General features: G+C 43.2%; 1 protein-coding gene across 3 annotated transcripts in view; it reads left to right on the top strand.

The window, feature by feature from the left end:
* Positions 1–22012, top strand: part of NSUN7 (NOP2/Sun RNA methyltransferase family member 7) — a 111782-nt gene that overhangs the window by 32334 nt on the left and 57436 nt on the right. For all 3 annotated transcript variants that reach the window (XM_069744558.1, XM_069744557.1, XM_069744556.1), the window contains exon 2: positions 8622–8915. In XM_069744558.1, the coding sequence (XP_069600659.1) occupies positions 8672–8915 (244 nt within the window). In that variant the 5' untranslated portion in view covers positions 8622–8671. The remainder of the gene's footprint in view (positions 1–8621; positions 8916–22012) is intronic.

Raw genomic sequence — 22012 nt, 5'->3', positions numbered from 1 at the left:
ATGCGCGGCATCCCGCGGCCATTTTCCTGAAGCCCCGGGCAGCAGAGGACTCCATATGCGCACGCGTGGCCTCAGGAGGATGGCCGCCTCCACAGATCACCAGGGAAATAGCGCCGATCGCGCGTTTTTTCTTCTCCTGCCCAGTGGATTCAGAAGATGGGCATGCGCAAACCACTATGCCACCAACGGAAATATATGCAAGATCTGGGGGAAGATACAGCGATGTCGCCACGCCCATCTGACCTGACCAGCCTGATTGACAGGCGAAAACGGCGACTTTGGTAAGTTATTTCGGCAGCTTAGGGGTGGAATCAGGGTACACAAAATACACTATAGTAACGCACAGCTCAGGCCCTATTTAACAGTATTTTTATCTCGTACTGAAAAACCGGGGTGACAGGTTCCCTTTCATATCAGCACCTACACTTTTTCGTACTGTTATCTTTGCAAAACAGAGATGCAGGAGTACTGAACAATGATGTTTGCCGATATGTTGATTACACATTATATCAGGCCATGCAGTTTGTTGCAAACATTGAAGAATAAACTAAATAATGAAACAATGCTTGTTAACCTCTTCACCCCTTCCCCTTGACTATGTGAATAATGGCTTGAAGAACAGTTGTGAACTATAAAAAGGGGATATGCTTCTGTGACCAGATCTATCCAAAAGATCCAGAGACTCTTTACAAAACCACTGCCAGGAACACTCCACAGTCTTTGACTGGAGTTAGATTTCTAATGTACAGAATGCCACAACTCATCATGCCCTCCACCACGCCCCTGGGCTACCCCAGCTCTGCCCATTTTTATGGAACTAGGAGAAACTGTTGTGAAATCGACAACTCTCAACATTTTTTGATTTGCAACTTTTCAAAGTAATTTACACTAGAATTTTCGCGAAATCTGATGAATTAGCCCCTATATGTCTGTGATTTACCAGTCCAAGGCAGGTCGACCCGGACTTCTCTTTGCCCCACTCCCCATACCCGACAGGTCGGTCTTCCCTCTTCACCCAGAGGCAGAATCTTATCAGCCAACGAGAGCAATGCGTGGGCAAGCTGTCAGGGATCTGCCTTGGACTAGTCATCCAAGAGTAATGAAGTTTCATTGTAAACCAGCACTTGAGAAATCTTCATAAAAATTCTCCTTTATCTAATTTTGTATTTAATCTAAAAAGATAACGTAAAATGTAAGTTAAATATGATTAAATACAGTCCTAAAATATTGACCTGTTCTTATTGAGGATCTAAAACTAGAAATGATTATGAGAGTGGATGCAAGATTGTGTTATGACGAGCGGTTACTATAGATGACAATTTACCTTTTAGTCTATATAATCCAAGCAGAGTGAAAAAAGCATGGCTTCCAAAGAGCGGGTTCCTTAGATAAAAATCCAGGCTAGATGTGTAAATATACCAAAAAATACAATGGATTTTCTAGCACTACATTAATTGTAACATATATGTAATTTGTTACACATGAGATGTACAACTCACCCCTTTAAAGAGAAGAATCCCAGATAATTGCAAATACATCAGATAATAAATATAATATTTTCAGTGCCACAAAACCTTTCATAGATGTCCATCATGGCAGAGTTGGAAACTTTTGTACGTATGGCATAGAAATTGTTTAAAAAAAGCCTTATCTGCGGTGAGGATAATAGAAAAGTCTAACTAAATCATGTAGCGCATATTTTTCTTTTTTACTAAATGTACACAGGGAACTTATGCATTATTATTATTATTATTAAACTAGATGGTGGCCCGATTCAAAAGCATCGGGTATTCTAGAATATGTATGTATGTATGTACATTGCGCTGCGAGTGGGGGTTAAATTCCACGCCAATATCGCTGATTGGTCGTGCCCGGCTGGCCGCGACCAATCAGCGAAACGTGGTTGAAATCCAGCACCAGTTCGCGGTCGGACTGCGTTTCGCTGATTGGTCGCGTTTGGCCGGGCACGACTAATCACTGAAGCAGTGTTTAAATCCCGCGGCAATATCACTGATAGGTCACGGCCAGCCACGTAGTATATAGCACAGCCACGTAGTAAATAGCACAGCCACGTAGTATATAGCACAGCCCATGTAGTATATAGCACAGCCCACGTAGTATATAGCACAGCCACGTAGTATATAGCAGCCATGTAGTATATAGCATAGCCCATGTAGTATATAGCACAGCCCATGTAGTATATAGCACAGCCACGTAGTATATAGCACAGCCACGTAGCATATACCACAGCCACGTAGCATATAGCACAGCCACATAGGATATAGCAGCCACATAGTATATAGCACAGCCACGTAGTATGTAACAGACAGCCACGTAGTATATAGCAGCCACGTAGTATATAGCAGCCACGTAGTATATAACAGCCACGTAGTATATAGCCGCCACGTAGTATATAACACAGGCCATGTAGTATATAACACAGGCCATGTAGTATATAACACAGCCCACATAGTATACAGCAGTGTGGGCAACATATCCCTGTGAAAAAATAATTAAAATAAAAAAGTTATATACTCCCCTTCCGTCGTCCACCGAAGCTGTCCCGTCATGAACCTGGTCCCTAGCTGTCACCTCACTTAACCCTGGCTAGTGCACTGGCCGGCAAGGAAGCTAGCCACACCATTGCAAATGATACAAACACAGGGGATAGTAACAAGCACGAGACAGGGAAAATGTCAAGCTCCACACCTCAGAGGACATGGAAACAGGACTCCGAACTCCAGAAGTAGCTGATACAAAGCTGACACCAGAGAGCTGCACACTCCAGGGCTGGTCTACATAGAATAACTCTATCGCCAACAGTCAGCTGATGCATCATGTGACTATTTAACCCCTTTACCCCCAAGGGTGGTTTGCACGTTAATGACCAGGCCAATTTTTACAATTCTGACCACTGTCCCTTTATGAGGTTATAACTCCGAAACGCTTCAACGGATCCTGGTGATTCTGACATTGTTTTCTCGTGACATATTGTACTTCATGATAGTGGTAAAATTTCTTTGATAGTACCTGCGTTTATTTGTGAAAAAAACGGAAATTTGGCGAAAATTTTGAAAATTTCGCAATTTTCAAACTTTGAATTTTTATGCAATTAAATCACAGAGATATGTCACACAAAATACTTAATAAGTAACATTTCCCACATGTCTACTTTACATCAGCATAATTTTGGAACCAATTTTTTTTTTTGTTAGGGTGTTATAAGGGTTAAAAGTTGACCAGCAATTTCTCATTTTTACAACACCATTTTTTTTTAGGGACCACGTCTCATTTGAAGTCATTTTGAGGGGTCTATATGATAGAAAATGCCCAAGTGTGACACCATTCTAAAAACTGCACCCCTCAAGGTGCTCAAAACCACATTCAAGAAGTTTATTAACCCTTCAGGTGTTTAATAGGAATTTTTGGAATGTTTAAATAAAAATGAACATTTAACTTTTTTACACAAAAAATTTACTTCAGCTCCAATTTGTTTTATTTTACCAAGGGTAACAGGAGAAATTGGACCCAAAAAGTTGTTGTCCAATTTGTCCTGAGTACGCTGATACCCCATATGTCGCAGTAAACCACTGTTTGGGCGCATGGGAGAGCTCGGAAGGGAAGGAGCGCTATTTGACTTTTCAATGCAAAATTGACAGGAATTGAGATGGGACGCCATGTTGCGTTTGGAGAGCCACTGATGTGCCTAAACATTGAAACCCCCCACAAGTGACACCATTTTGGAAAGTAGACCCCCTAAGGAACTTATCTGGATGTGTGGTGAGCACTTTGACCCACCAAGTGCTTCACAGAAGTTTATAATGCAGAACCGTAAAAATAAAAAATCATATTTTTTCACAAAAATTATATTTTTGCCCCCAATTTTTTATTTTTCCAAGGGTAAGAGAAGAAATTGGACCTCAAAAGTTGTTGTCCAATTTGTCCTGAGTACGCTGATACCCCATATGTGGCAGTAAACCACTGTTTGGGCGCATGGGAGAGCTCGGAAGGGAAGGAGCGCAGTTTGACTTTTCAATGCAAAATTGACAGAAATTGAGATGGGACGCCATGTTGCGTTTGGAGAGCCACTGATGTGCCTAAACATTGAAACCCCCCACAAGTGACACCATTTTGGAAAGTAGACCCCCTAAGGAACTTATCTAGAGGTGTGGTGAGCACTTTGACCCACCAAGTGCTTCACAGAAGTTTATAATGCAGAACCGTAAAAATAAAAAATCATATTTTTTCACAAAAATTATATTTTTGCCCCCAATTTTTTATTTTTCCAAGGGTAAGAGAAGAAATTGGACCTCAAAAGTTGTTGTCCAATTTGTCCTGAGTACGCTGATACCCCATATGTGGCAGTAAACCACTGTTTGGGCGCATGGGAGAGCTCGGAAGGGAAGGAGCGCAGTTTGACTTTTCAATGCAAAATTGACAGAAATTGAGATGGGACGCCATGTTGCGTTTGGAGAGCCACTGATGTGCCTAAACATTGAAACCCCCCACAAGTGACACCATTTTGGAAAGTAGACCCCCTAAGGAACTTATCTAGAGGTGTGGTGAGCACTTTGACCCACCAAGTGCTTCACAGAAGTTTATAATGCAGAACCGTAAAAATAAAAAATCATATTTTTTCACAAAAATTATATTTTTGCCCCCAATTTTTTATTTTTCCAAGGGTAAGAGAAGAAATTGGACCTCAAAAGTTGTTGTCCAATTTGTCCCGAGTACGCTGATACCCCATATGTGGCAGTAAACCACTGTTTGGGCGCATGGGAGAGCTCGGAAGGGAAGGAGCGCCGTTTGACTTTTCAATGCAAAATTGACAGGAATTGAGATGGGACGCCATGTTGCGTTTGGAGAGCCACTGATGTGCCTAAACATTGAAACCCCCCACAAGTGACACCATTTTGGAAAGTAGACCCCCTAAGGAACTTATCTGGATGTGTGGTGAGCACTTTGACCCACCAAGGGCTTCACAGAAGTTTATAATGCAGAGCCATAAAAATAAAACAAAATTTTTTTCCCACAAAAATTATTTTTTAGCCCCCAGTTTTGTATTTTCCCTAGGGTAACAGGAGAAATTGGACCCTAAATGTTGTTGTCCAATTTGTCCTGAGTACGCTGATACCCGATATGTGGGGGGGAACCACCGTTTGGGCGCATGGGAGGGCTCGGAAGGGAAGGAGCATCATTTGGAATGCAGACTTAGATGGATTGGTCTGCAGGCGTCACATTGCGTTTGCAGAGCCCCTAATGTACCTAAACAGTAGAAACCCCCCACAAGTGACCCCATATTGGAAACTAGACCCCTCAATGAACTTATCTAGATGTGTTGTGAGAACTTTGAACCCCCAAGTGTTTCACTACAGTTTATAACGCAGAGCCGTGAAAATAAAAAATCTTTTTGTTTTCCCACAAAAATTATTTTTTAGCCCCCAGTTTTGTATTTTCCCAAGGGTAACAGGAGAAATTGGTCCACAAAAGTTGTTGTCCAATTTGTCCTGAGTACGCTGATACCCCATATGTTGGGGTAAACCCCTGTTTGGGCACACAGGAGAGCTCGGAAGGGAAGGAGCACTGTTTTACTTTTTCAACGCAGAATTGGCTGGAATTGAGATCGGACGCCATGTCGTGTTTGGAGAGCCCCTGATGTGCCGAAACAGTGGAAACCCCCCAATTATAACTGAAACCCTAATCTAAACACACCCCTAACCCTAATTCCAACGGTAACCCTAACCACACCTCTAACCCTGACACACCCCTAACCCTAATCCCAACCCTATTCCCAACTGTAAATGTAATCTAAACCCTAACCCTAACTTTAGCCCCAACCCTAACTGTAGCCCCAACCCTAACCCTAACCCTAACCCTAGCCCTAACCCTAGCCCTAACCCTAGCCCTAACCCTAACCCTAGCCCTAACCCTAGCCCTAACCCTAACCCTAGCCCTAACCCTAACCCTAGCCCTAGCCCTAACCCTAGCCCTAACCCTAGCCCTAACCCTAGCCCTAGCCCTAACCCTAGCCCTAACCCTAGCCCTAATGGGAAAATGGAAATAAATACATTTTTTTTTATTTTTCCCTAACTAAGGGGGTGATGAAGGGGGGTTTGATTTACTTTTATAGCGAGTTTTTTAGCGGATTTTTATGATTGGCAGCCGTCACACACTGAAAGACCCTTTTTATTGCAAAAAATATTTTTTGCAATACCACATTTTGAGAGCTATAATTTTTCCATATTTTGGTCCACAGAGTCATGTGAGGTCTTGTTTTTTGCGGGACGAGTTGACGTTTTTATTGAAAACATTTTTGGGCACGTGACTTTTTTTATCGCTTTTTATTCCGATTTTTGTGAGGAAGAATGACCAAAAGCCAGCTATTCATGAATTTCTATTGGGGGAGGCGTTTATACCGTTCCGCGTTTGGTAAAATTGATAAATCAGTTTTATTCTTCGGGTCAGTACGATTACAGCGATACCTCATTTATATCATTTTTTTATGGTTTGGTGCTTTTATACGATAAAAACTATTTTACAGAAAAAATAATTATTTTTGCATCGCTTTATTCTCAGGACTATAACTTTTTTATTTTTTTGCTGATGATGCTGTATGGCGGCTCTTTTTTTGCGGGACAATATGACGCTTTCAGCGGTACCATGTTTATTTATATCTGTCCTTTTGATCGCGTGTTATTCCACTTTTTGTTCGGCGGTATGATAATAAAGCGTTGTTTTTTGCCTCGTTTTTTTTTTTTTTTTCTTACGGTGTTTACTGAAGGGGTTAACTAGTGGGACAGTTTTATAGGTCGGGTTGTTACGGACGCGGCGATACTAAATATGTGTACTTTTATTGGTTTTTTTTTTTATTTAGATGAAGAAATGTATTTATGGGAATAATATATATATATTTTTTTCATTATTTTGGAATATTTTTTTTTATTTTTTTTACACATTTGGAAAATTTTTTTTTTACTTTTTTACTTTGTCCCAGGGGGGGACATCACAGATCAGTGATCTGACAGTTTGCACAGCACTCTGTCAGATCACTGATCTGACATGCAGCGCTGCAGCCTTCACAGTGCCTGCTCTAAGCAGGCTCTGTGAAGCCACCTCCCTCCCTGCAGGACCCGGATCCGCGGCCATCTTGGATCCGGGGCTCGAGCAGGGAGGGAGGTGAGGAGACCCTCGCAGCAACGCGATCACATCGCGTTGCTGCGGGGGGCTCAGGGAAGCCCGCAGGGAGCCCCCTCCCTGCGCGGTGCTTCCCTGCACCGCCGGCACATCGCGATCATCTTTGATCGCGGTGTGCCAGGGGTTAATGTGCCGGGGGCGGTCCGTGACCGCTCCTGGCACATAGTGCCGGATGTCAGCTGCGATAAGCAGCTGACACCCGGCCGCGATCGGCCGCGCTCCCCCCGTGAGCGCGGCCGATCGGCTATGACGTACTATCCCGTCCAGGGTCAGATAAGCCCAGGGCACCTCGACGGGATAGTACGTCTAAGGTCACAGAGGGGTTAAAGGATAGTGGGAGTGGTCACCACCCACATTAGCTGACCTAGCAACTTAGCAGCTTGCCGCAAGGAAAACTGACATTAACCCTTGCTGGCATGAAAGCAAAAAACAACGTTTAAACTAAAGCAGAGTCAGAGCTGTCACAAATCCAAAAATGGATCGTGACAACATTGCAGTGCTACTGCATTGCTATGTACAGTACAGTCAGTCAAATGATCGCAAGTTCAGTAAAAGTAAAAATAAAATAAAATAAATATGGAAAAACAAACACGTCAAATCACCCTCCTTTTACCCTTAAAAATAAAACAAAAAAACTACACATTTGACATCGCTGCATTTGTAAAAGTCCAATCTATCAAAATATAAAATTAATCCAATCGATAAATGGCGTAACGAGAAAAAAATCTAAACTCCAGAAATACTTTTTTTGGCCTCTTCAACATTGGGATAAGAGGCGATCAAAACATGAAATCTACCACAAAACAGTATCAGTACAAACATCACCACGGGTCGCAAAAAATAAACCATCACCCAGCCCCAGATTCTGAAAACTGAAAACGCTTTGTGTCTCAGACAATGGTGACAGAAGCTACATTTTTTTATTTTATTTTTTTACAAATCTACAGAAAAAAATTAAAAATATGCATGTTTGGTATCTGTGGACTTGTACTGACCTGGAGAATCATATTGCCAGGTCTGTTTTACGGAATAGTGAACATGGTAAATAAAAAAACAATTGCGAAATTGCACTTTTTTTGCCATTTGAAAACGCACTTGGAATGCTTTCCCCGGTTTCCAGTATACCACATGATAAAATGAGTGATGTCATTACAAAAGTACATCTCGTCCTGCTAAAAACAAGACCCCATGTGGCCATATTGACCAAAAAATAAAATACGATAGCTCTTGGAGGAAAAAGAGGGGGGAAAAACGTAAATGTTCATTATGAAAAGACCTTCATAGTACAGTATATACTCCTCTAAGGCCGTGGTCGCAAACCTTGGGTCTCTTTAGCCATTTTGTTTGCAGTGAGTTGCAGTTTCACAATAGCTGGATAGCTGTAGATTGATGTTGAGGTTATTTTAACCTTTTGATTATATTTTTAGGCACTTGCTAAACAAACATACTAAACCTCCGAAATACGTTTGACCTGAACATGTCAAGTTCAGTTTCCGTGAAGATGCCGGAGTTCAACCCTACAGACTCCATAACTAAAACCATGAACTATCCTGATGGGGTATTTATCAACGCCGGCAAGATCTTCCAAGGTATTTATCGAAAGAAACCCCCTGACCGAATCCTGATTAACTATGGTTCTGACAAAGAGCGAGCTGCACCAGAATTCAAGGATGAAAAATCTCAAAGGTGGTCCTATGAACTGGCCTTCAATGCTCTGAAATGTAAGTGTCCCATGTAATAGTTCAGCTGTATTACTGTATGTACTACTATATGGAAATGTCATTTTGAGACCTGGCTGGACCAGGTTTGTACCTTTTGTAGACATGCCAGCACAACCGAAGATTTTATAGTTACCGTAAGTGGATGGATTGGGCAAAGTTCTGGTACCATTAACCATGCCAGTCTACATAAACTGAGCAATCTAGTTTGCTTTGGTCTACCAAAATTACCTCCTCTGGTCAAACCATCTAGTCACTAAATGTTTGCTACAGTGCATGACTCCATCATTTGTCCATTATTAATAACAAAAACTACAGTTCACTTCAGTAAACTAGAGACCGAAAACTGGAGGCACCATTAAAATAAGGATATTCTGTGAAGCCTATTATCAAGTGACTCATCCGAGATCTAAGCTTTTTATATAGAGGAACTCAAAGGGTTAAGCTAGTAAGCGCTAAGCATGCCCACTATACACTGTTCCTGCTGAATTGAACGACTGGGTAGCACATGGTGGCCAATTGTCACCACAATCGCGAGTGCTGAAGGTCCACATTCACATGACTACTGTCTAAAAGCCACAAATCCAGGCCTACTCAGTCCAGAGCTACTCTGACTATGTCCTTCATCAGGCTGAAAATATGAAGGTTTGCAGAAAAAGAGTCCACTGCTGGAGTAATGTCCTTATAGGGGCAGTCCATTACTGGACAACCCCTAATTAATGAACCCGAGAAAGTCAGAAAATCGATAGTAACCCCCTGAAAGAGAACCGCTCTTCCAAAGTCAGTGCTCCTTCCTCTGCCAGTCTGCTGGCATCAACATCCAGAGGGGGCATCATGTGAGCTCTTTTAGTGTTCCAATTTTGTTCACTTTTTTTTTCTTTTTTCTGGCTGAGCTTGGACAAGATATAAATGCTGCTGCTGATTGGCTGCAGTGCTGACTTTGGAGTTGCGCCGATGATCTAGGATGTATTTTTCATTTATTTTTTTTCACTTCCTTTGGCTCATTAATAATGATTTCCCCAACAGGAGATATAGTGGCTTGTGTTTTTTTTTTTATTGTTTGCATCAGTTCATGTAAAGAACATGCCTACAACTGTGAGCATTTGGTTTCCTTTTTATTTTGTGACGCAAACAATAAATAGGACAATAGAGTAGAAGTGTGTAGGCACCAGTCTTTAGATGCTCAGGCTCGTGTTTTATCTCGTCAAACTGTAGCTACTTCATAAGGATTAATTGCGGTGATGCATATGCGGAGATTTGATATACATGATATTCAAAGGGGAAAAGAAAAGCAGCACTCACCAAATCCTTACAGCTTAAGGCCGCTTATCTCTAGCCCTGTCTCCTGCATGCTCCGTGTGGTACCCAGTCGGCACACGTGTGCCGCACGTGTGCCACGCTGATGTACCACGGGAGCACACGGACACATGGATACGGATAATTCCGGTACCGATTTTTCCGGTACCGGAATTATCTGGACGCGTGAGACTGGCCTGACAGTCCTTTATTCCTTTTTGTGCTGACGGTATTCAGGTGAGTTGTGGAGATGTGTGGTGTGCGTCCCCACAAAATGGAATAAAGGATTTTAAAGCTGTAAGGATTTGGTTAGTGCTGCTTTTCTTTTTGCCGCTGAATATAACAAATAGGACAAAATAGCTGAAAACTTTAGTGTGCATATCTATTCACATCCATAAAGTCAGTACTTTGTAGAGCCTCCCTTTGCGGCAATTAGAGCTGCCAGTCGCTTTGAATAAGTCTCTATGAGCTTTCCACACCTTGCCACTGCGATTTTTTTTTCCCTTTCCTCAGGGCAAAACTGCTCCAGCTACTTCATGTTAGATGGTTTCCTCTAAGGAACAGCAATGTTAAAGTCTGACCACAGATTCTCAGTTGAATTAAGGTCTGGGTTTTGACTAGGCCACTCCAAAATTATTTCGAGTGTTACTTTAGCAGTGTGCTTTGGGTCATTATCTTGTTGGAAGGTAAATCTCTGTCCCAGTCTCAAATCATTGACAGACTGAAACATGTTTGGCTCCAGAATATCCCTGTATTTCACAATGTCCATCTTCCCCTTAACTCAGACTATTTTCCCTGCCACTGCATCCACACAGAATGATGCTGCCACCACCATGTTTCTCTATGGGGATGTTGTTCTTAGGGTGATAAGCTGTGTTGGTTTGACGCCAGACATAGAGATTACATTGGTTGCCAAAAATTAAATTTTGGTCCCATTTGACCACAGCGCCTTCCTCAATACATTTGGGGAGTCTCCCACATGTCTTTTGGCAAACAAAATGAGCCTTACAGTTGTTGTGTCTAAGTAAAGGCTTTTTTCTGCCCACTCTTCCATAAATGCCACCTCTATGGCGTGTACGGCTTATTGTGGTCGTATCGACTGATACTCCAGTCTGTGCTTGGGAACACTGCAGCTCCTTCAGGGTTACCTTTGGTCTCTGTGCTGCCTCTCTGATTAATGACCTCCCTGCCCAGGCTGAGCGTTTTGGTGGGCGGCCCTCTCTTGGCAGGTTTGTTGTGGTATATTGTTCTTTCTATTTGATGATAATGGATTTGATGGTGCTCCGGAGGAGAATCAAAGATTAGGATATTTTTTTTTTATAACCCAAATCTGACTTGTGCTTTTCAACCACTTTGCCCCTGACTTGTTAGGAGATCTCCTCGGTCTTCATGGTGTTTGGTTAGTGGTGCCGCTTGTTAATGGTGTTGCAGCCTCTGTGGCCTTTCAGAAAAGGTAAAGTATATACTGACAGACATGTGACACCTAGATTGCACACAGGTGGACGTCCTGTCACTAAGGCTAGGTTCAAATTAGCGTTTCTATGCGCAGCGTATCATCTGCATGCGCAAATGCATGCCAAAACGCATGCAAACGCATGTTTACGCAGCATTTTTCATCTGCATCAGCTTACGCATGACGGCAAAAAAAATGCTTCGTTTGTATGCGTTTTTGCCTGCGTTTGCGTTGATTATGCGCATGCGTCTGATATTACCAGGAGAGCGTGTCTCAAAGGCCGTGTCTCAAAACAGTTCCTGGACATGGGCAGTCCAAAGTACGCAAGCGCATTGAACGCATGCGTACGCATGTCCTTGCATATGCATGCGTTCCCATAGACAGTAATGCATTGTTTTCCCGCACTCATCCGCATGCGCATGCCTGCGCATATTTGACAGATTTTTGACGCCTCCAAAAATGCAACATGTTGCGAATGCATGCAAACCCATATCCATGCGTACACCATGTTAAATATACTGTATGTATGCATGACGCATGAGGATCTATGTGGATCAAACGCTGCGCACAAAGACGCAAATGTGAAACCAGCCTAGCATGTGACTTATAAAGGTACACTAGAAATGTTTAGGGGCTTCATCACAAAAGAGGTCAATACATATTCACATGATAATTTTTAGTTATTTGGTCCTATAAATGTAATTTCTGCCTATATTTCTCTCACTTCCTTTCAATAACTTTGACTATTTAGTGCTGATGCATCACACACAAATCAGATTACAAAAATGTTTAACCACAGGTTGTAATGTAAGAAAATAGGTGAACAGCCAAGGGGGTGAATACTTTCACAAGCCACTGTAAACCCCTTAAGAGTGCTCTGAGGAACACAGTTGTGTAAGCAGAGGGGGTCCATGTAATACTCCTTTACAATTAAAAACGGACCTGAAAACCAAAGATGGGCATTCAACTCTGGATTACCTGAGATGGTGACAGAATTTCCACTTCACAAAACGCAAAAGAGCATGCATGCATAAAATCACAAAACTAAAAACAACAGAAAAATATTTAAAAAGACATAGGTTTGTGTTACAACTAGCCCTTACCTCCAGTCTCAGCTGAACAGGTGGCCTATGCGAACCTGCTAATGTTGTGATAAAGCCTGTCCTTCTACAAGAGACCTAAGATAAGTCATAAAGCGCAAACATCTTATTTCAGAATACAAAATTAAGAGTTTCCTGTATAATACAGCCACAACGCAAGAATAAGCAAACTATACATCCCTAGGTGTGAAACATGTAGGTGAGGAGTCCTAAGGGCTGGCCACTAAGCCACGTGGTCAACACTTACGATCAATCACCAAAATCCTACTAGGATATCAGTGGATACATAGGTGTCCTTGTGGATAGGTGCGTTGGCTCTGATGGTTATTGTACTGAGCTAATTAAAGTTAATATTTAATATCAGTGGTATTTTTTTGGATTGGCACTGTTGAGCTGAAATTCTGTATATTACCTAATTGGGATAGGACAGAGGTATATTTTGTTTGGTCATAACTGTGGCCACAGTTGTCAGTGGTTAGCGATAGGTGGTGTATTTGTTATAGACTTAGCCCAGCTCTGGAACCCAAAGCCCCTCATTGTACATTAGACTAATGTCACCCACACCTGCCGATGGTGACAGGACTGGCCAACAGTCTAATGTGTATGGGGGCCTCAGACATGCTATTGTTGGTGGAGATAAGCATCCATCCGGGAGAAGGTCGAGATGGCTTCTGGCCAAATGTTCAGCCAAACCATCCTTCATCTGACAGCTATTTAAGCTTGGTGGGCTTAAAGGCTCCAAAAGATCATAGATGTTAAGCAGGACTTGTTAAAGATTATGACTCTTGGACTTCTTAGGAGAGATGTCATCTGCTTAGGACCTCTTCTATGAATCGGAATAGAGAACTGCTCTATGGGGACAATTTGTTGGCGCCGTTATTGTATTACATGGATGATCATTCATCTCAGGGGTCTCCATGCAGCATTGCATTTTCCTGCAGCAGCTGGCCTGGCTTTCCTCCATAAAATCAGTAATGGTGTTGAAAGGGAACTTCAGAACAATTATATAATCGCCTTGGTGGACACATTTTATTACGTGTCTCTTGTTAGACAAGTCCTCTTGGCATTGAGGTCTAAGAAATTCATGTTACGCCCCTTGTTAACATGAATGCTACTTGGTTCGTTGTTTGTTGGGTAAGCGCCATCCATCAGATGCTTGTACTTGTGTATATATAGTTCACATTCATCTGGTGATTTTTCTGTGACATCAAGAAGCTGTGTCAACAGTGTCCCCGGAAAAAAAGCGGCTGCTCACATTGTTGAAGCAAGTATGTGATGTTGTGCAATGTTTTGTGTCCATGTTTGTGTGGGCATTACATTATCTCATGGCTTTGCTGGGATTAGTTTGTTCTTCTGCTCTGATGTCAGTCCTGGAGGTTGTAGTTGTAGGAACTTGTGATGTAAAAGTCTCTGAAGCTTTGTTGCAGCACTAATGGCATGTGGAAGTTGTCACCGTCTTTGGTAGCCATCTTACTGTTACACGGGGCTGTGATGTTCCTATTTTTTGTGTGGCAATATTTGCTTTTAAAGGGAACCTGTTATTAGGTTTCGAGCCACCATAACGTTATGCAGGTGGGATTTAGGTTTCTAAACCTGCTCTTGTCAAATCAAGGCGTTTCGTCATTAGGAAGCTCAAGGGCTCAATTCGAACTTGATTAACAAGTCACATTACAATATGTGGCAACATTCATGCCTATGATTCTCTGCCAATTTTGTTTCTTTATATAGTTAGAGAACTTAGTGCTAGGTTTTCCAAGTGGTTCACGGAAAATATCAAGGGAAAGTTGTTTGTTTGTTTTTCTCCACGTAGAGAAAAATGGATGGTACACAAACCAATCTCTGATCAGAATAAATCGGTTTGTTTCTCTTCACGTGGAAAAATCAGACGTGTGAATGAGCCATTAGGCTTTGACAAGTTGCAGTGCTTGACGAAACTTCCCCTGGCCTGAACAACCACCTTTCACAAATTGTAGCTAAATCTGTGAATTACTGCACATACAGTAGTAGCAGGAATGTAGATCAAAACATTTTTTGCCTTTTTATTTTTTCCAGTCCGTTATGGAGAAACAGGCAACTGAAATTACTGGCGCCCAATATGTTAATTTCCTTATTATTCAACTGAGCGTTTTGTTTCTTTCACCCTTGCGGGTTTTACTGTTGGCCCACTATGATATTGTACAATCATAAAAGGCAGCGACATAGAGAGAAAAAAGGTAGATTCCCCCAGTCATGACCAAAAATGAAAAGCCAAAGAGAAGGTTAGAACTTTGCCAGCGTGGTCACGTGAGGCTTTTATCTGTCTGACGTGACTACGCTGCCAACACCTCCGCCCCCGCACTTCTTGTTAGTAAAGTCCTTGGAGATGAGGCAGACCGCAGCATCACAATGTCGGAGCAACTGGAAGTGTATACAGCATCTCAGAAGCAGCAGAGGACGGCAGACCTACTGTCACGGGAATACCGTAACAGAGTGGGGTCAGACGATCGCAGCGTCTGGTGGACACATATGTTATGACCTGGTGGTCAGGACAATAATGGACCTGGTGGTTAAGAGCACACGGAATGACCTGATAGTTACTGATAATAAAGGACGAGCTCTGGGACGTGGGAACTCTGCTGACCGCAATCCCTAATCCTATCAAACACACTAGAAATAGCCGTGGATTGCGCCTAACGCTCCCTATGCAACTCGGCACAGCCTAAGGAACTAGCTAGCCCTGAAGATAGAAAAATAAAGCCTACCTTGCCTCAGAGAAATTCCCCAAAGGAAAAGGCAGCCCCCCACATATAATGACTGTGAGTAAAGATGAAAATACAAACACAGAGATGAAATAGATTTAGCAAAGTGAGGCCCGACTTACTGAACAGACAGAGGATAGGAAAGGTTACTTTGCGGTCAGCACAAAAACCTACAAAAGGACCACGCAGAGGACGCAAAAAAGACCCTCCGCACCGACTCACGGTGCGGAGGCGCTCCCTCTGCGTCCCAGAGCTTCCAGCAAGCAAGACAACAATAAAAATAGCAAGCTGGACAGAAAAATAGCAAACCAAAGAAATACAAGCTGGAACTTAGCTTCTGCTGGGAAGACAGGTCACAAGAACGATCCAGGAGTGAACTAGACCAATACTGGAACATTGACAGGTGGCATGGAGCAAAGATCTAAGTGGAGTTAAATAGAGCAGCCCGCTAACGAATTAACCTCGTCACCTGTAGAAGGAAACTCAGAAACACCCACCAGAGGAAGTCCATGGACAGAACCAGCCGAAGTACCATTCATGACCACAGGAGGGAGCCCGACAACAGAATTCACAACACACATACACCTGCGGTTGTTAGAACGGTTTTCCTATTGGCAGTTCTGTTTAATTTAAGGAGGATGTGGTCTAAATATAAGAGTACTAGATGGTAGCCCGATTGTAACGCATCGGGTATTCTAGAATATATATGTAGTTTATTTATGAAGATTTTAGAATAATACATTGAATACATAGGACTGCGCCTGTCGCTGATTGTTCGCGGCCGGCCACGTAGTACAGTATATAGCACAGCCACGTAGTATATAACAGCCCACGTAGTAAATGGCACAGCCACGTAGTATATAGCAGAGCCACATAGTATATAGCAGAGCCACGTAGTATATAGCACAGCCATGTAGTATATAGCAGAGCCACATAGTATATAGCAGAGCCACGTAGTATATAGCACAGCCATGTAGTATATAGCACAGCCCACAGAGTATATAGCACAGCCCACGGAGTATATAGCACAGCCACGTAGTATATAGCACTGCCACGTAGTATATAACACAGCCCATGGAGTATATAGCACAGCCACGTAGTATAGAGCACAGCCCACGGAGTGTATAACAGCCCACATAGCATATAGCACAGCTCAGGTAGTATATATCAGCCCACGCACGCAGTATATAACACAGCCCACGTAGTGTATAACACAAGCCACGTAGTGTATAACACAGGCCACCTAGCATATAGCATAGCCCATGTAGTGTATAGCACAGCCCATGTAGTATATTGCACAGCCCAAGTAGTACATTGCACAGCCCACGTAGTATATTGCACAGCCCACGTAGTACATTGCACAGCCCACGTAGTACATTGCACAGCCCACGTAGTACATTGCACAGCCCACGCAGTATATAGCACAGCCCAAGCAGTATATTGCACAGCCCGCGCAGTATATTGCACAGCCCGCGCAGTATATTGCACAGCCCGCGCAGTATATTGCACAGCCCGCGTAGTATATTGCACAGCCCGCGTAGTATATTGCACAGCCCGCGTAGTATATTGCACAGGCCGCGTAGTATATTGCACAGCCCGCGTAGTACATTGCCCAGCCCGCGTAGTACATTGCCCAGCCCGCGTAGTACATTGCCCAGCCCGCGTAGTATATTGCACAGCCCACATAGTATATAGCAATGTGGGCATCATATCCCTGTTAAAAAAAAAAAAGAATTAAAATGTGCCCCCCTGCCGGCTGCGCCCAGGGCACATGCACCGGCTGCCCCCTCCTAGATACGCCACTGCATACACTTCTGTCCCATACCTCCCTGGCTGGTGGAGCAAACAGTTAAGCGTGCATATAGGAGCATGGCAAGGTACGAGACCCCGGCATCCCCACCATCAGGGGTAATTTAGGGACAGGAATAGCCTAGGGTCCTACTAGCTTGATTTACAGAGTAGCAGTCCATTGTCCCTGGAAATCCTACTGCAATATCGGGGCAGTTAAATATTACTGTCAAGCATGGTCACAGCAGATAAAGTCCTTCATGACCTCGCTGGCACAGTTCTGACCTTCTCTATGATCATTTTATGTTGGTCAGAACTGTGGGCGCCTACTTTTTCCTGCCTTTTTATGATTGGTCAATGTCATAGTGGTATGAAAGATTAATTAAATGAAACGTCCAGTTGAAAGATAATAAAAGTTGCATAATGTAGGGATTCACGCTCTCTTGTATAATACTAGAGTTTTCCGAGCATGCTCGGGTGTTCTCCGATTATCTTGTGCTTGTAGACTGGGTCCCTTTGCTTTGTAGGCATTAGGTAGCATTCACACAGGCAAAGCGGTTTTGTCAAAATGTGCAGTTTTATTGTTTTCTTAAGACTCCAAATTAAAAACCAAAACTGCCTCTTCTGAGCACAAAGATATGGCAGCAAATAAACAGTAAATCAGTCAGTTCAGCAGGCACATATACTGTATGTCAGTGCAGGCTCACCTGCTCAGATTAGTCCTCTCCCTCTGTTTCTGGCTGAGACTGCCAACACTGGGTGTCTTTTCTTCCTCCCAGACACAATAAGATGATCCTATACAGGCCAGTCTCCCAGAGCAAACTATACAAAGAAGAGGTATGGTGCTACCAATCTCTGTGTCACCTTCAGCCTGAGCTTCAGCACCAAACAAATGTTTAACTCCTTGCAAAGTTCACCCTGAGCAGGCAATAGCTTCCACACGTTACTCTCCAGCTCCAACACACAGACTGCTCAGCTCTCCTAGCTGACTCATGTAGTATCCATTCAGAAAGCTTGGATTGTCTCTCTCTCAGCTACAGCTCACATTGCGGCTCGTCAATTACCATCTTCAACATACTCCACTCTTCTCAACACCCCCAGCAGACTGAGAGCTCCCAGGTGAAGACATACTCTGATTCTTAGTCAAAGCTAGCTAGGTGCATCTAATCAAGACCTGCAGTGCTAGGATTTAGCCCAGTCTTACCTGGCTTTCCAAAACTACATTAATACTTTTATGTATACAGTTGATAAAGTCATAATTTGTAGAAGGTTCACTTTAAGAGCTTGGCGCATACAGTTTTATTATTGATGTTAATATATAACTAGTATACAGTAAGCTCTTGATCCCCCTCTAGTGGTGGCTGATGGCACTGAATCTTTGCAATACATTTGGAGCTCTGTAGAATCCGCACAGAATATCTGAGCCCTCCTATTAATTACGGTATATTATTTAAAAACAATTTGGCCAATTCAAAGAAACTGAAACATTAGTAATAACATCTTATGGAAAGAGATAGTTGACTGCACATACCTGTTATCTTTCCTGTTACTTCCCATTTTTTGTTCTATTTGTGAAGCTACAAATTGACAATAGATTTTAATATAAATGTTTAGGCAATTTCACCTAGTCCGCTGCTGAGTTCTGTCTATTACTCCATGCGAATGGCTCTGAGTGACAGAATAATATTCCCTTTCTACTTCTGACATATGCAGAATGAGAAATAATAAAAAATAAGATTTATTTTTCATTTCACATATCCGATTTGATGACAACTTATGCTTCCCTAGGGACATCTGTCTGTGCTGCTCCCTAACTATCCTCTGTCTATGACTTCTGGCCTCGTTTCATTCACATATTGTACTTTTATACAGGTCATAATTCAGTCACCAGACTTTCATCATTTTAAAGTAAAGGTAAAACTACGACAACCATATGGCTCTAAGACTTTTTACTTCAAGGATGAAGGACAGCAGAACATTCCCTCGTTCTTTTGTCCTTCTCCATCTGACTCTGTTACGCAGTCACATGCATCATTAGGTTGGCCATAGATATAACGTTTTCTCTCTTATATGACCTATTATCAGTGGCGTAACGCTAATGAAGCCGGTCCGTTGAATAATAATAATAATAATAATTTTTATTTATATAGCGCCAACATATTCCGCAGCGCTTTACAAATTATAGAGGGGACTTGTACATACAATAGACATTACAGCATAACAGAAATACAGTTCAAAACAGATACCAAGAGGAGTGAGGGCCCTGCTCGTAAGCTTACAAACTATGAGGAAAAGGGGAGACACGAGAGGTGGATGGTAACAATTGCTATAGTTATTCGGACCAGCCATAGTGTAAGGCTTGGGTGTTCATGTAAAGCTGCATGAACCAGTTAATTAATTTTTTTTTTTTTTTTTAATATAGGCCACACAGGGATCGTTAGGTTAATGCATTGAGGCGGTAGGCCAGTCTGAACAAATGAGTTTTTAGGGCACGCTTAAAACTGTGGGGATTGGGGATTAATCGTATTATCCTAGGTAGTGCATTCCAAAGAATCGGCGCAGCACGTGTAAAGTCTTGGAGACGGGAGTGGGAGGTTCTGATTATTGAGGATGCTAACCTGAGGTCATCAGCGGAGCGGAGGGCACGGGTAGGGTGGTAGACTGAGACCAGAGAGGAGATGTAGGGTGGTGCTGAGCCATGGAGTGCTTTGTGGATGAGGGTAGTAGTTTTGTACTGGATTCTTGAGTGGATGGGTAACCAGTGTAATGACTGGCACAAGGTAGAGGCATCGGTGTAACGGTTGGTGAGGAATATGATCCTGGCAGCAGCATTCAGGACAGATTGGAGCGGGGAGAGTTTGGTAAGAGGGAGGCCGATTAGTAGAGAGTTACAATAGTCCAGACGAGAATGAATAAGTGAAACAGTAAGAGTTTTTGCAGAGTCGAAAGTAAGAAAAGGGCGAATTCTAGAAATGTTTTTGAGATGCAGGTAAGAAGAGCGAGCCAGTGATCGGATGTGGGGGGTGAATGAAAGGTCAGAATCAAGGATGACCCCAAGGCAGCGGGCATGTTGCTTTGGAGTAATGGTGGAACCGCAAACGGAGATGGCAATGTCAGGCAAAGGTAGGTTAGTAGAGGGAGAAAACACGAGGAGTTCAGTTTTTGACAGGTTTAGTTTCAGATAGAGGGAGGACATGATGCTAGAGACAGCGGTAAGACAATCACTGGTGTTTTCTAATAAGGCAGGCGTGAGATCAGGAGAAGAAGTGTATAGTTGGGTGTCGTCAGCATAGAGATGGTACTGGAAGCCAAATCTACTGATTGTTTGTCCAATAGGGGCAGTATACAAAGAGAAGAGGAGGGGGCCTAGGACTGATCCTTGAGGAACCCCAACAGTAAGGGGAAGGTGAGAGGAGGAGGAACCAGCGAAACATACAGTGAAGGATCGGTCAGAGAGATAGGAGGAGAACCAGGAGAGAACGGTGTCCTTGAGGCCGATGGAGCGGAGCATAGTGAGGAGGAGCTGATGATCCACAGTATCAAATGCTGCAGAGAGATCCAAGAGAATTAGCATGGAGTAGTGACCATTAGATTTAGCTGTTAGTAGGTCATTAGAGACTTTAGTGAGGGCAGTTTCAGTAGAGTGTAAAGAGCGGAAACCAGATTGAAGAGGGTCGAGAAGAGAGTTATCTGAGAGATAGCGGGTAAGACGGGAGTGGACCAGGCGTTCGAGGAGTTTAGAGATGAAGGGAAGATTAGAGACAGGTCTATAATTAGCGGCACAGTTTTGGTCGAGGGATGGTTTTTTAAGTAATGGATGTATGATGGCATGCTTAAATGAGGAGGGAAAAATACCGGAAGTGAGGGAAAGGTTGAATATTTTAGTTAGGTGAGAGGTGACAGCCGGGGAAAGGGACTGGAGGAAGTGTGACGGAATGGGGTCACTGGTGCAAGTGGTCGGGCGAGAAGATGCAAGGAGCCTGCTTACTTCTTCTTCTGTAACTGGTTCAAAGTCAGAGAGTGAACTAGATGCAGTGGGGGAGGGAGGACAGTGCATGGTATGAAGAGATTGGGAGATGATTTCCTGTCGAATATGGTCAATTTTTTCTTTGAAGTAATTGGCCAGATTGTCAGCACGGAGATCCGTGGTTGGGGCCTGCGCTCTTGGGTTGAGTAGGGACTGGAACGTGTCAAAGAGACGTTTAGGGTTATTGGACAGGGAGGTGATGAGGGTGTTGAAGTAGGTTTGTTTGGAGAGGTGAAGGGCAGAATTGTATGTCTTTAGCATGAACTTATAATGGATGAAATCTTCGGGTAGAATAGATTTTCTCCACAGACGTTCTGCGCACCTGGAGCACCGCTGCAGGAAACGTGTTTGCAGCGTGTGCCACGGTTGTTGCCGTCTGTGCCGAGTTGTTTTATGTATAGGAGGAGCAGCTTCATCCAGGGCACTTTGCAGGGTTTCATTGTAATGCTTCAGAGCAGAATCAGGACATGAGATGGAGGAGATTGGGGCCAATGAGGACTGCAAGTTCTTCATAAGTTCCTGGGTGTTAATGGCCTGTATGTTTCTATAAGTGTGGAAAGTGGGGGTGACCTGAGCGGGATGGCAGTTCTTGATAGAGAATGAAAGAAGGTGGTGGTCAGAGAGTGGGAGAGGGGAGTTTGTGAAATCATCCACTGAGCAAAGCCGGGAGAAGACCAAGTCAAGGGAGTTTCCATCTT

The sequence above is a fragment of the Ranitomeya imitator genome, chromosome 1 (assembly GCF_032444005.1).
Source record: "Ranitomeya imitator isolate aRanImi1 chromosome 1, aRanImi1.pri, whole genome shotgun sequence".
In the NCBI taxonomy this organism is placed as follows: domain Eukaryota; kingdom Metazoa; phylum Chordata; class Amphibia; order Anura; family Dendrobatidae; genus Ranitomeya; species Ranitomeya imitator.
Note: the sequence above shows the minus strand (reverse complement) of the source record. Positions and strands in the feature narration are given on the sequence as shown.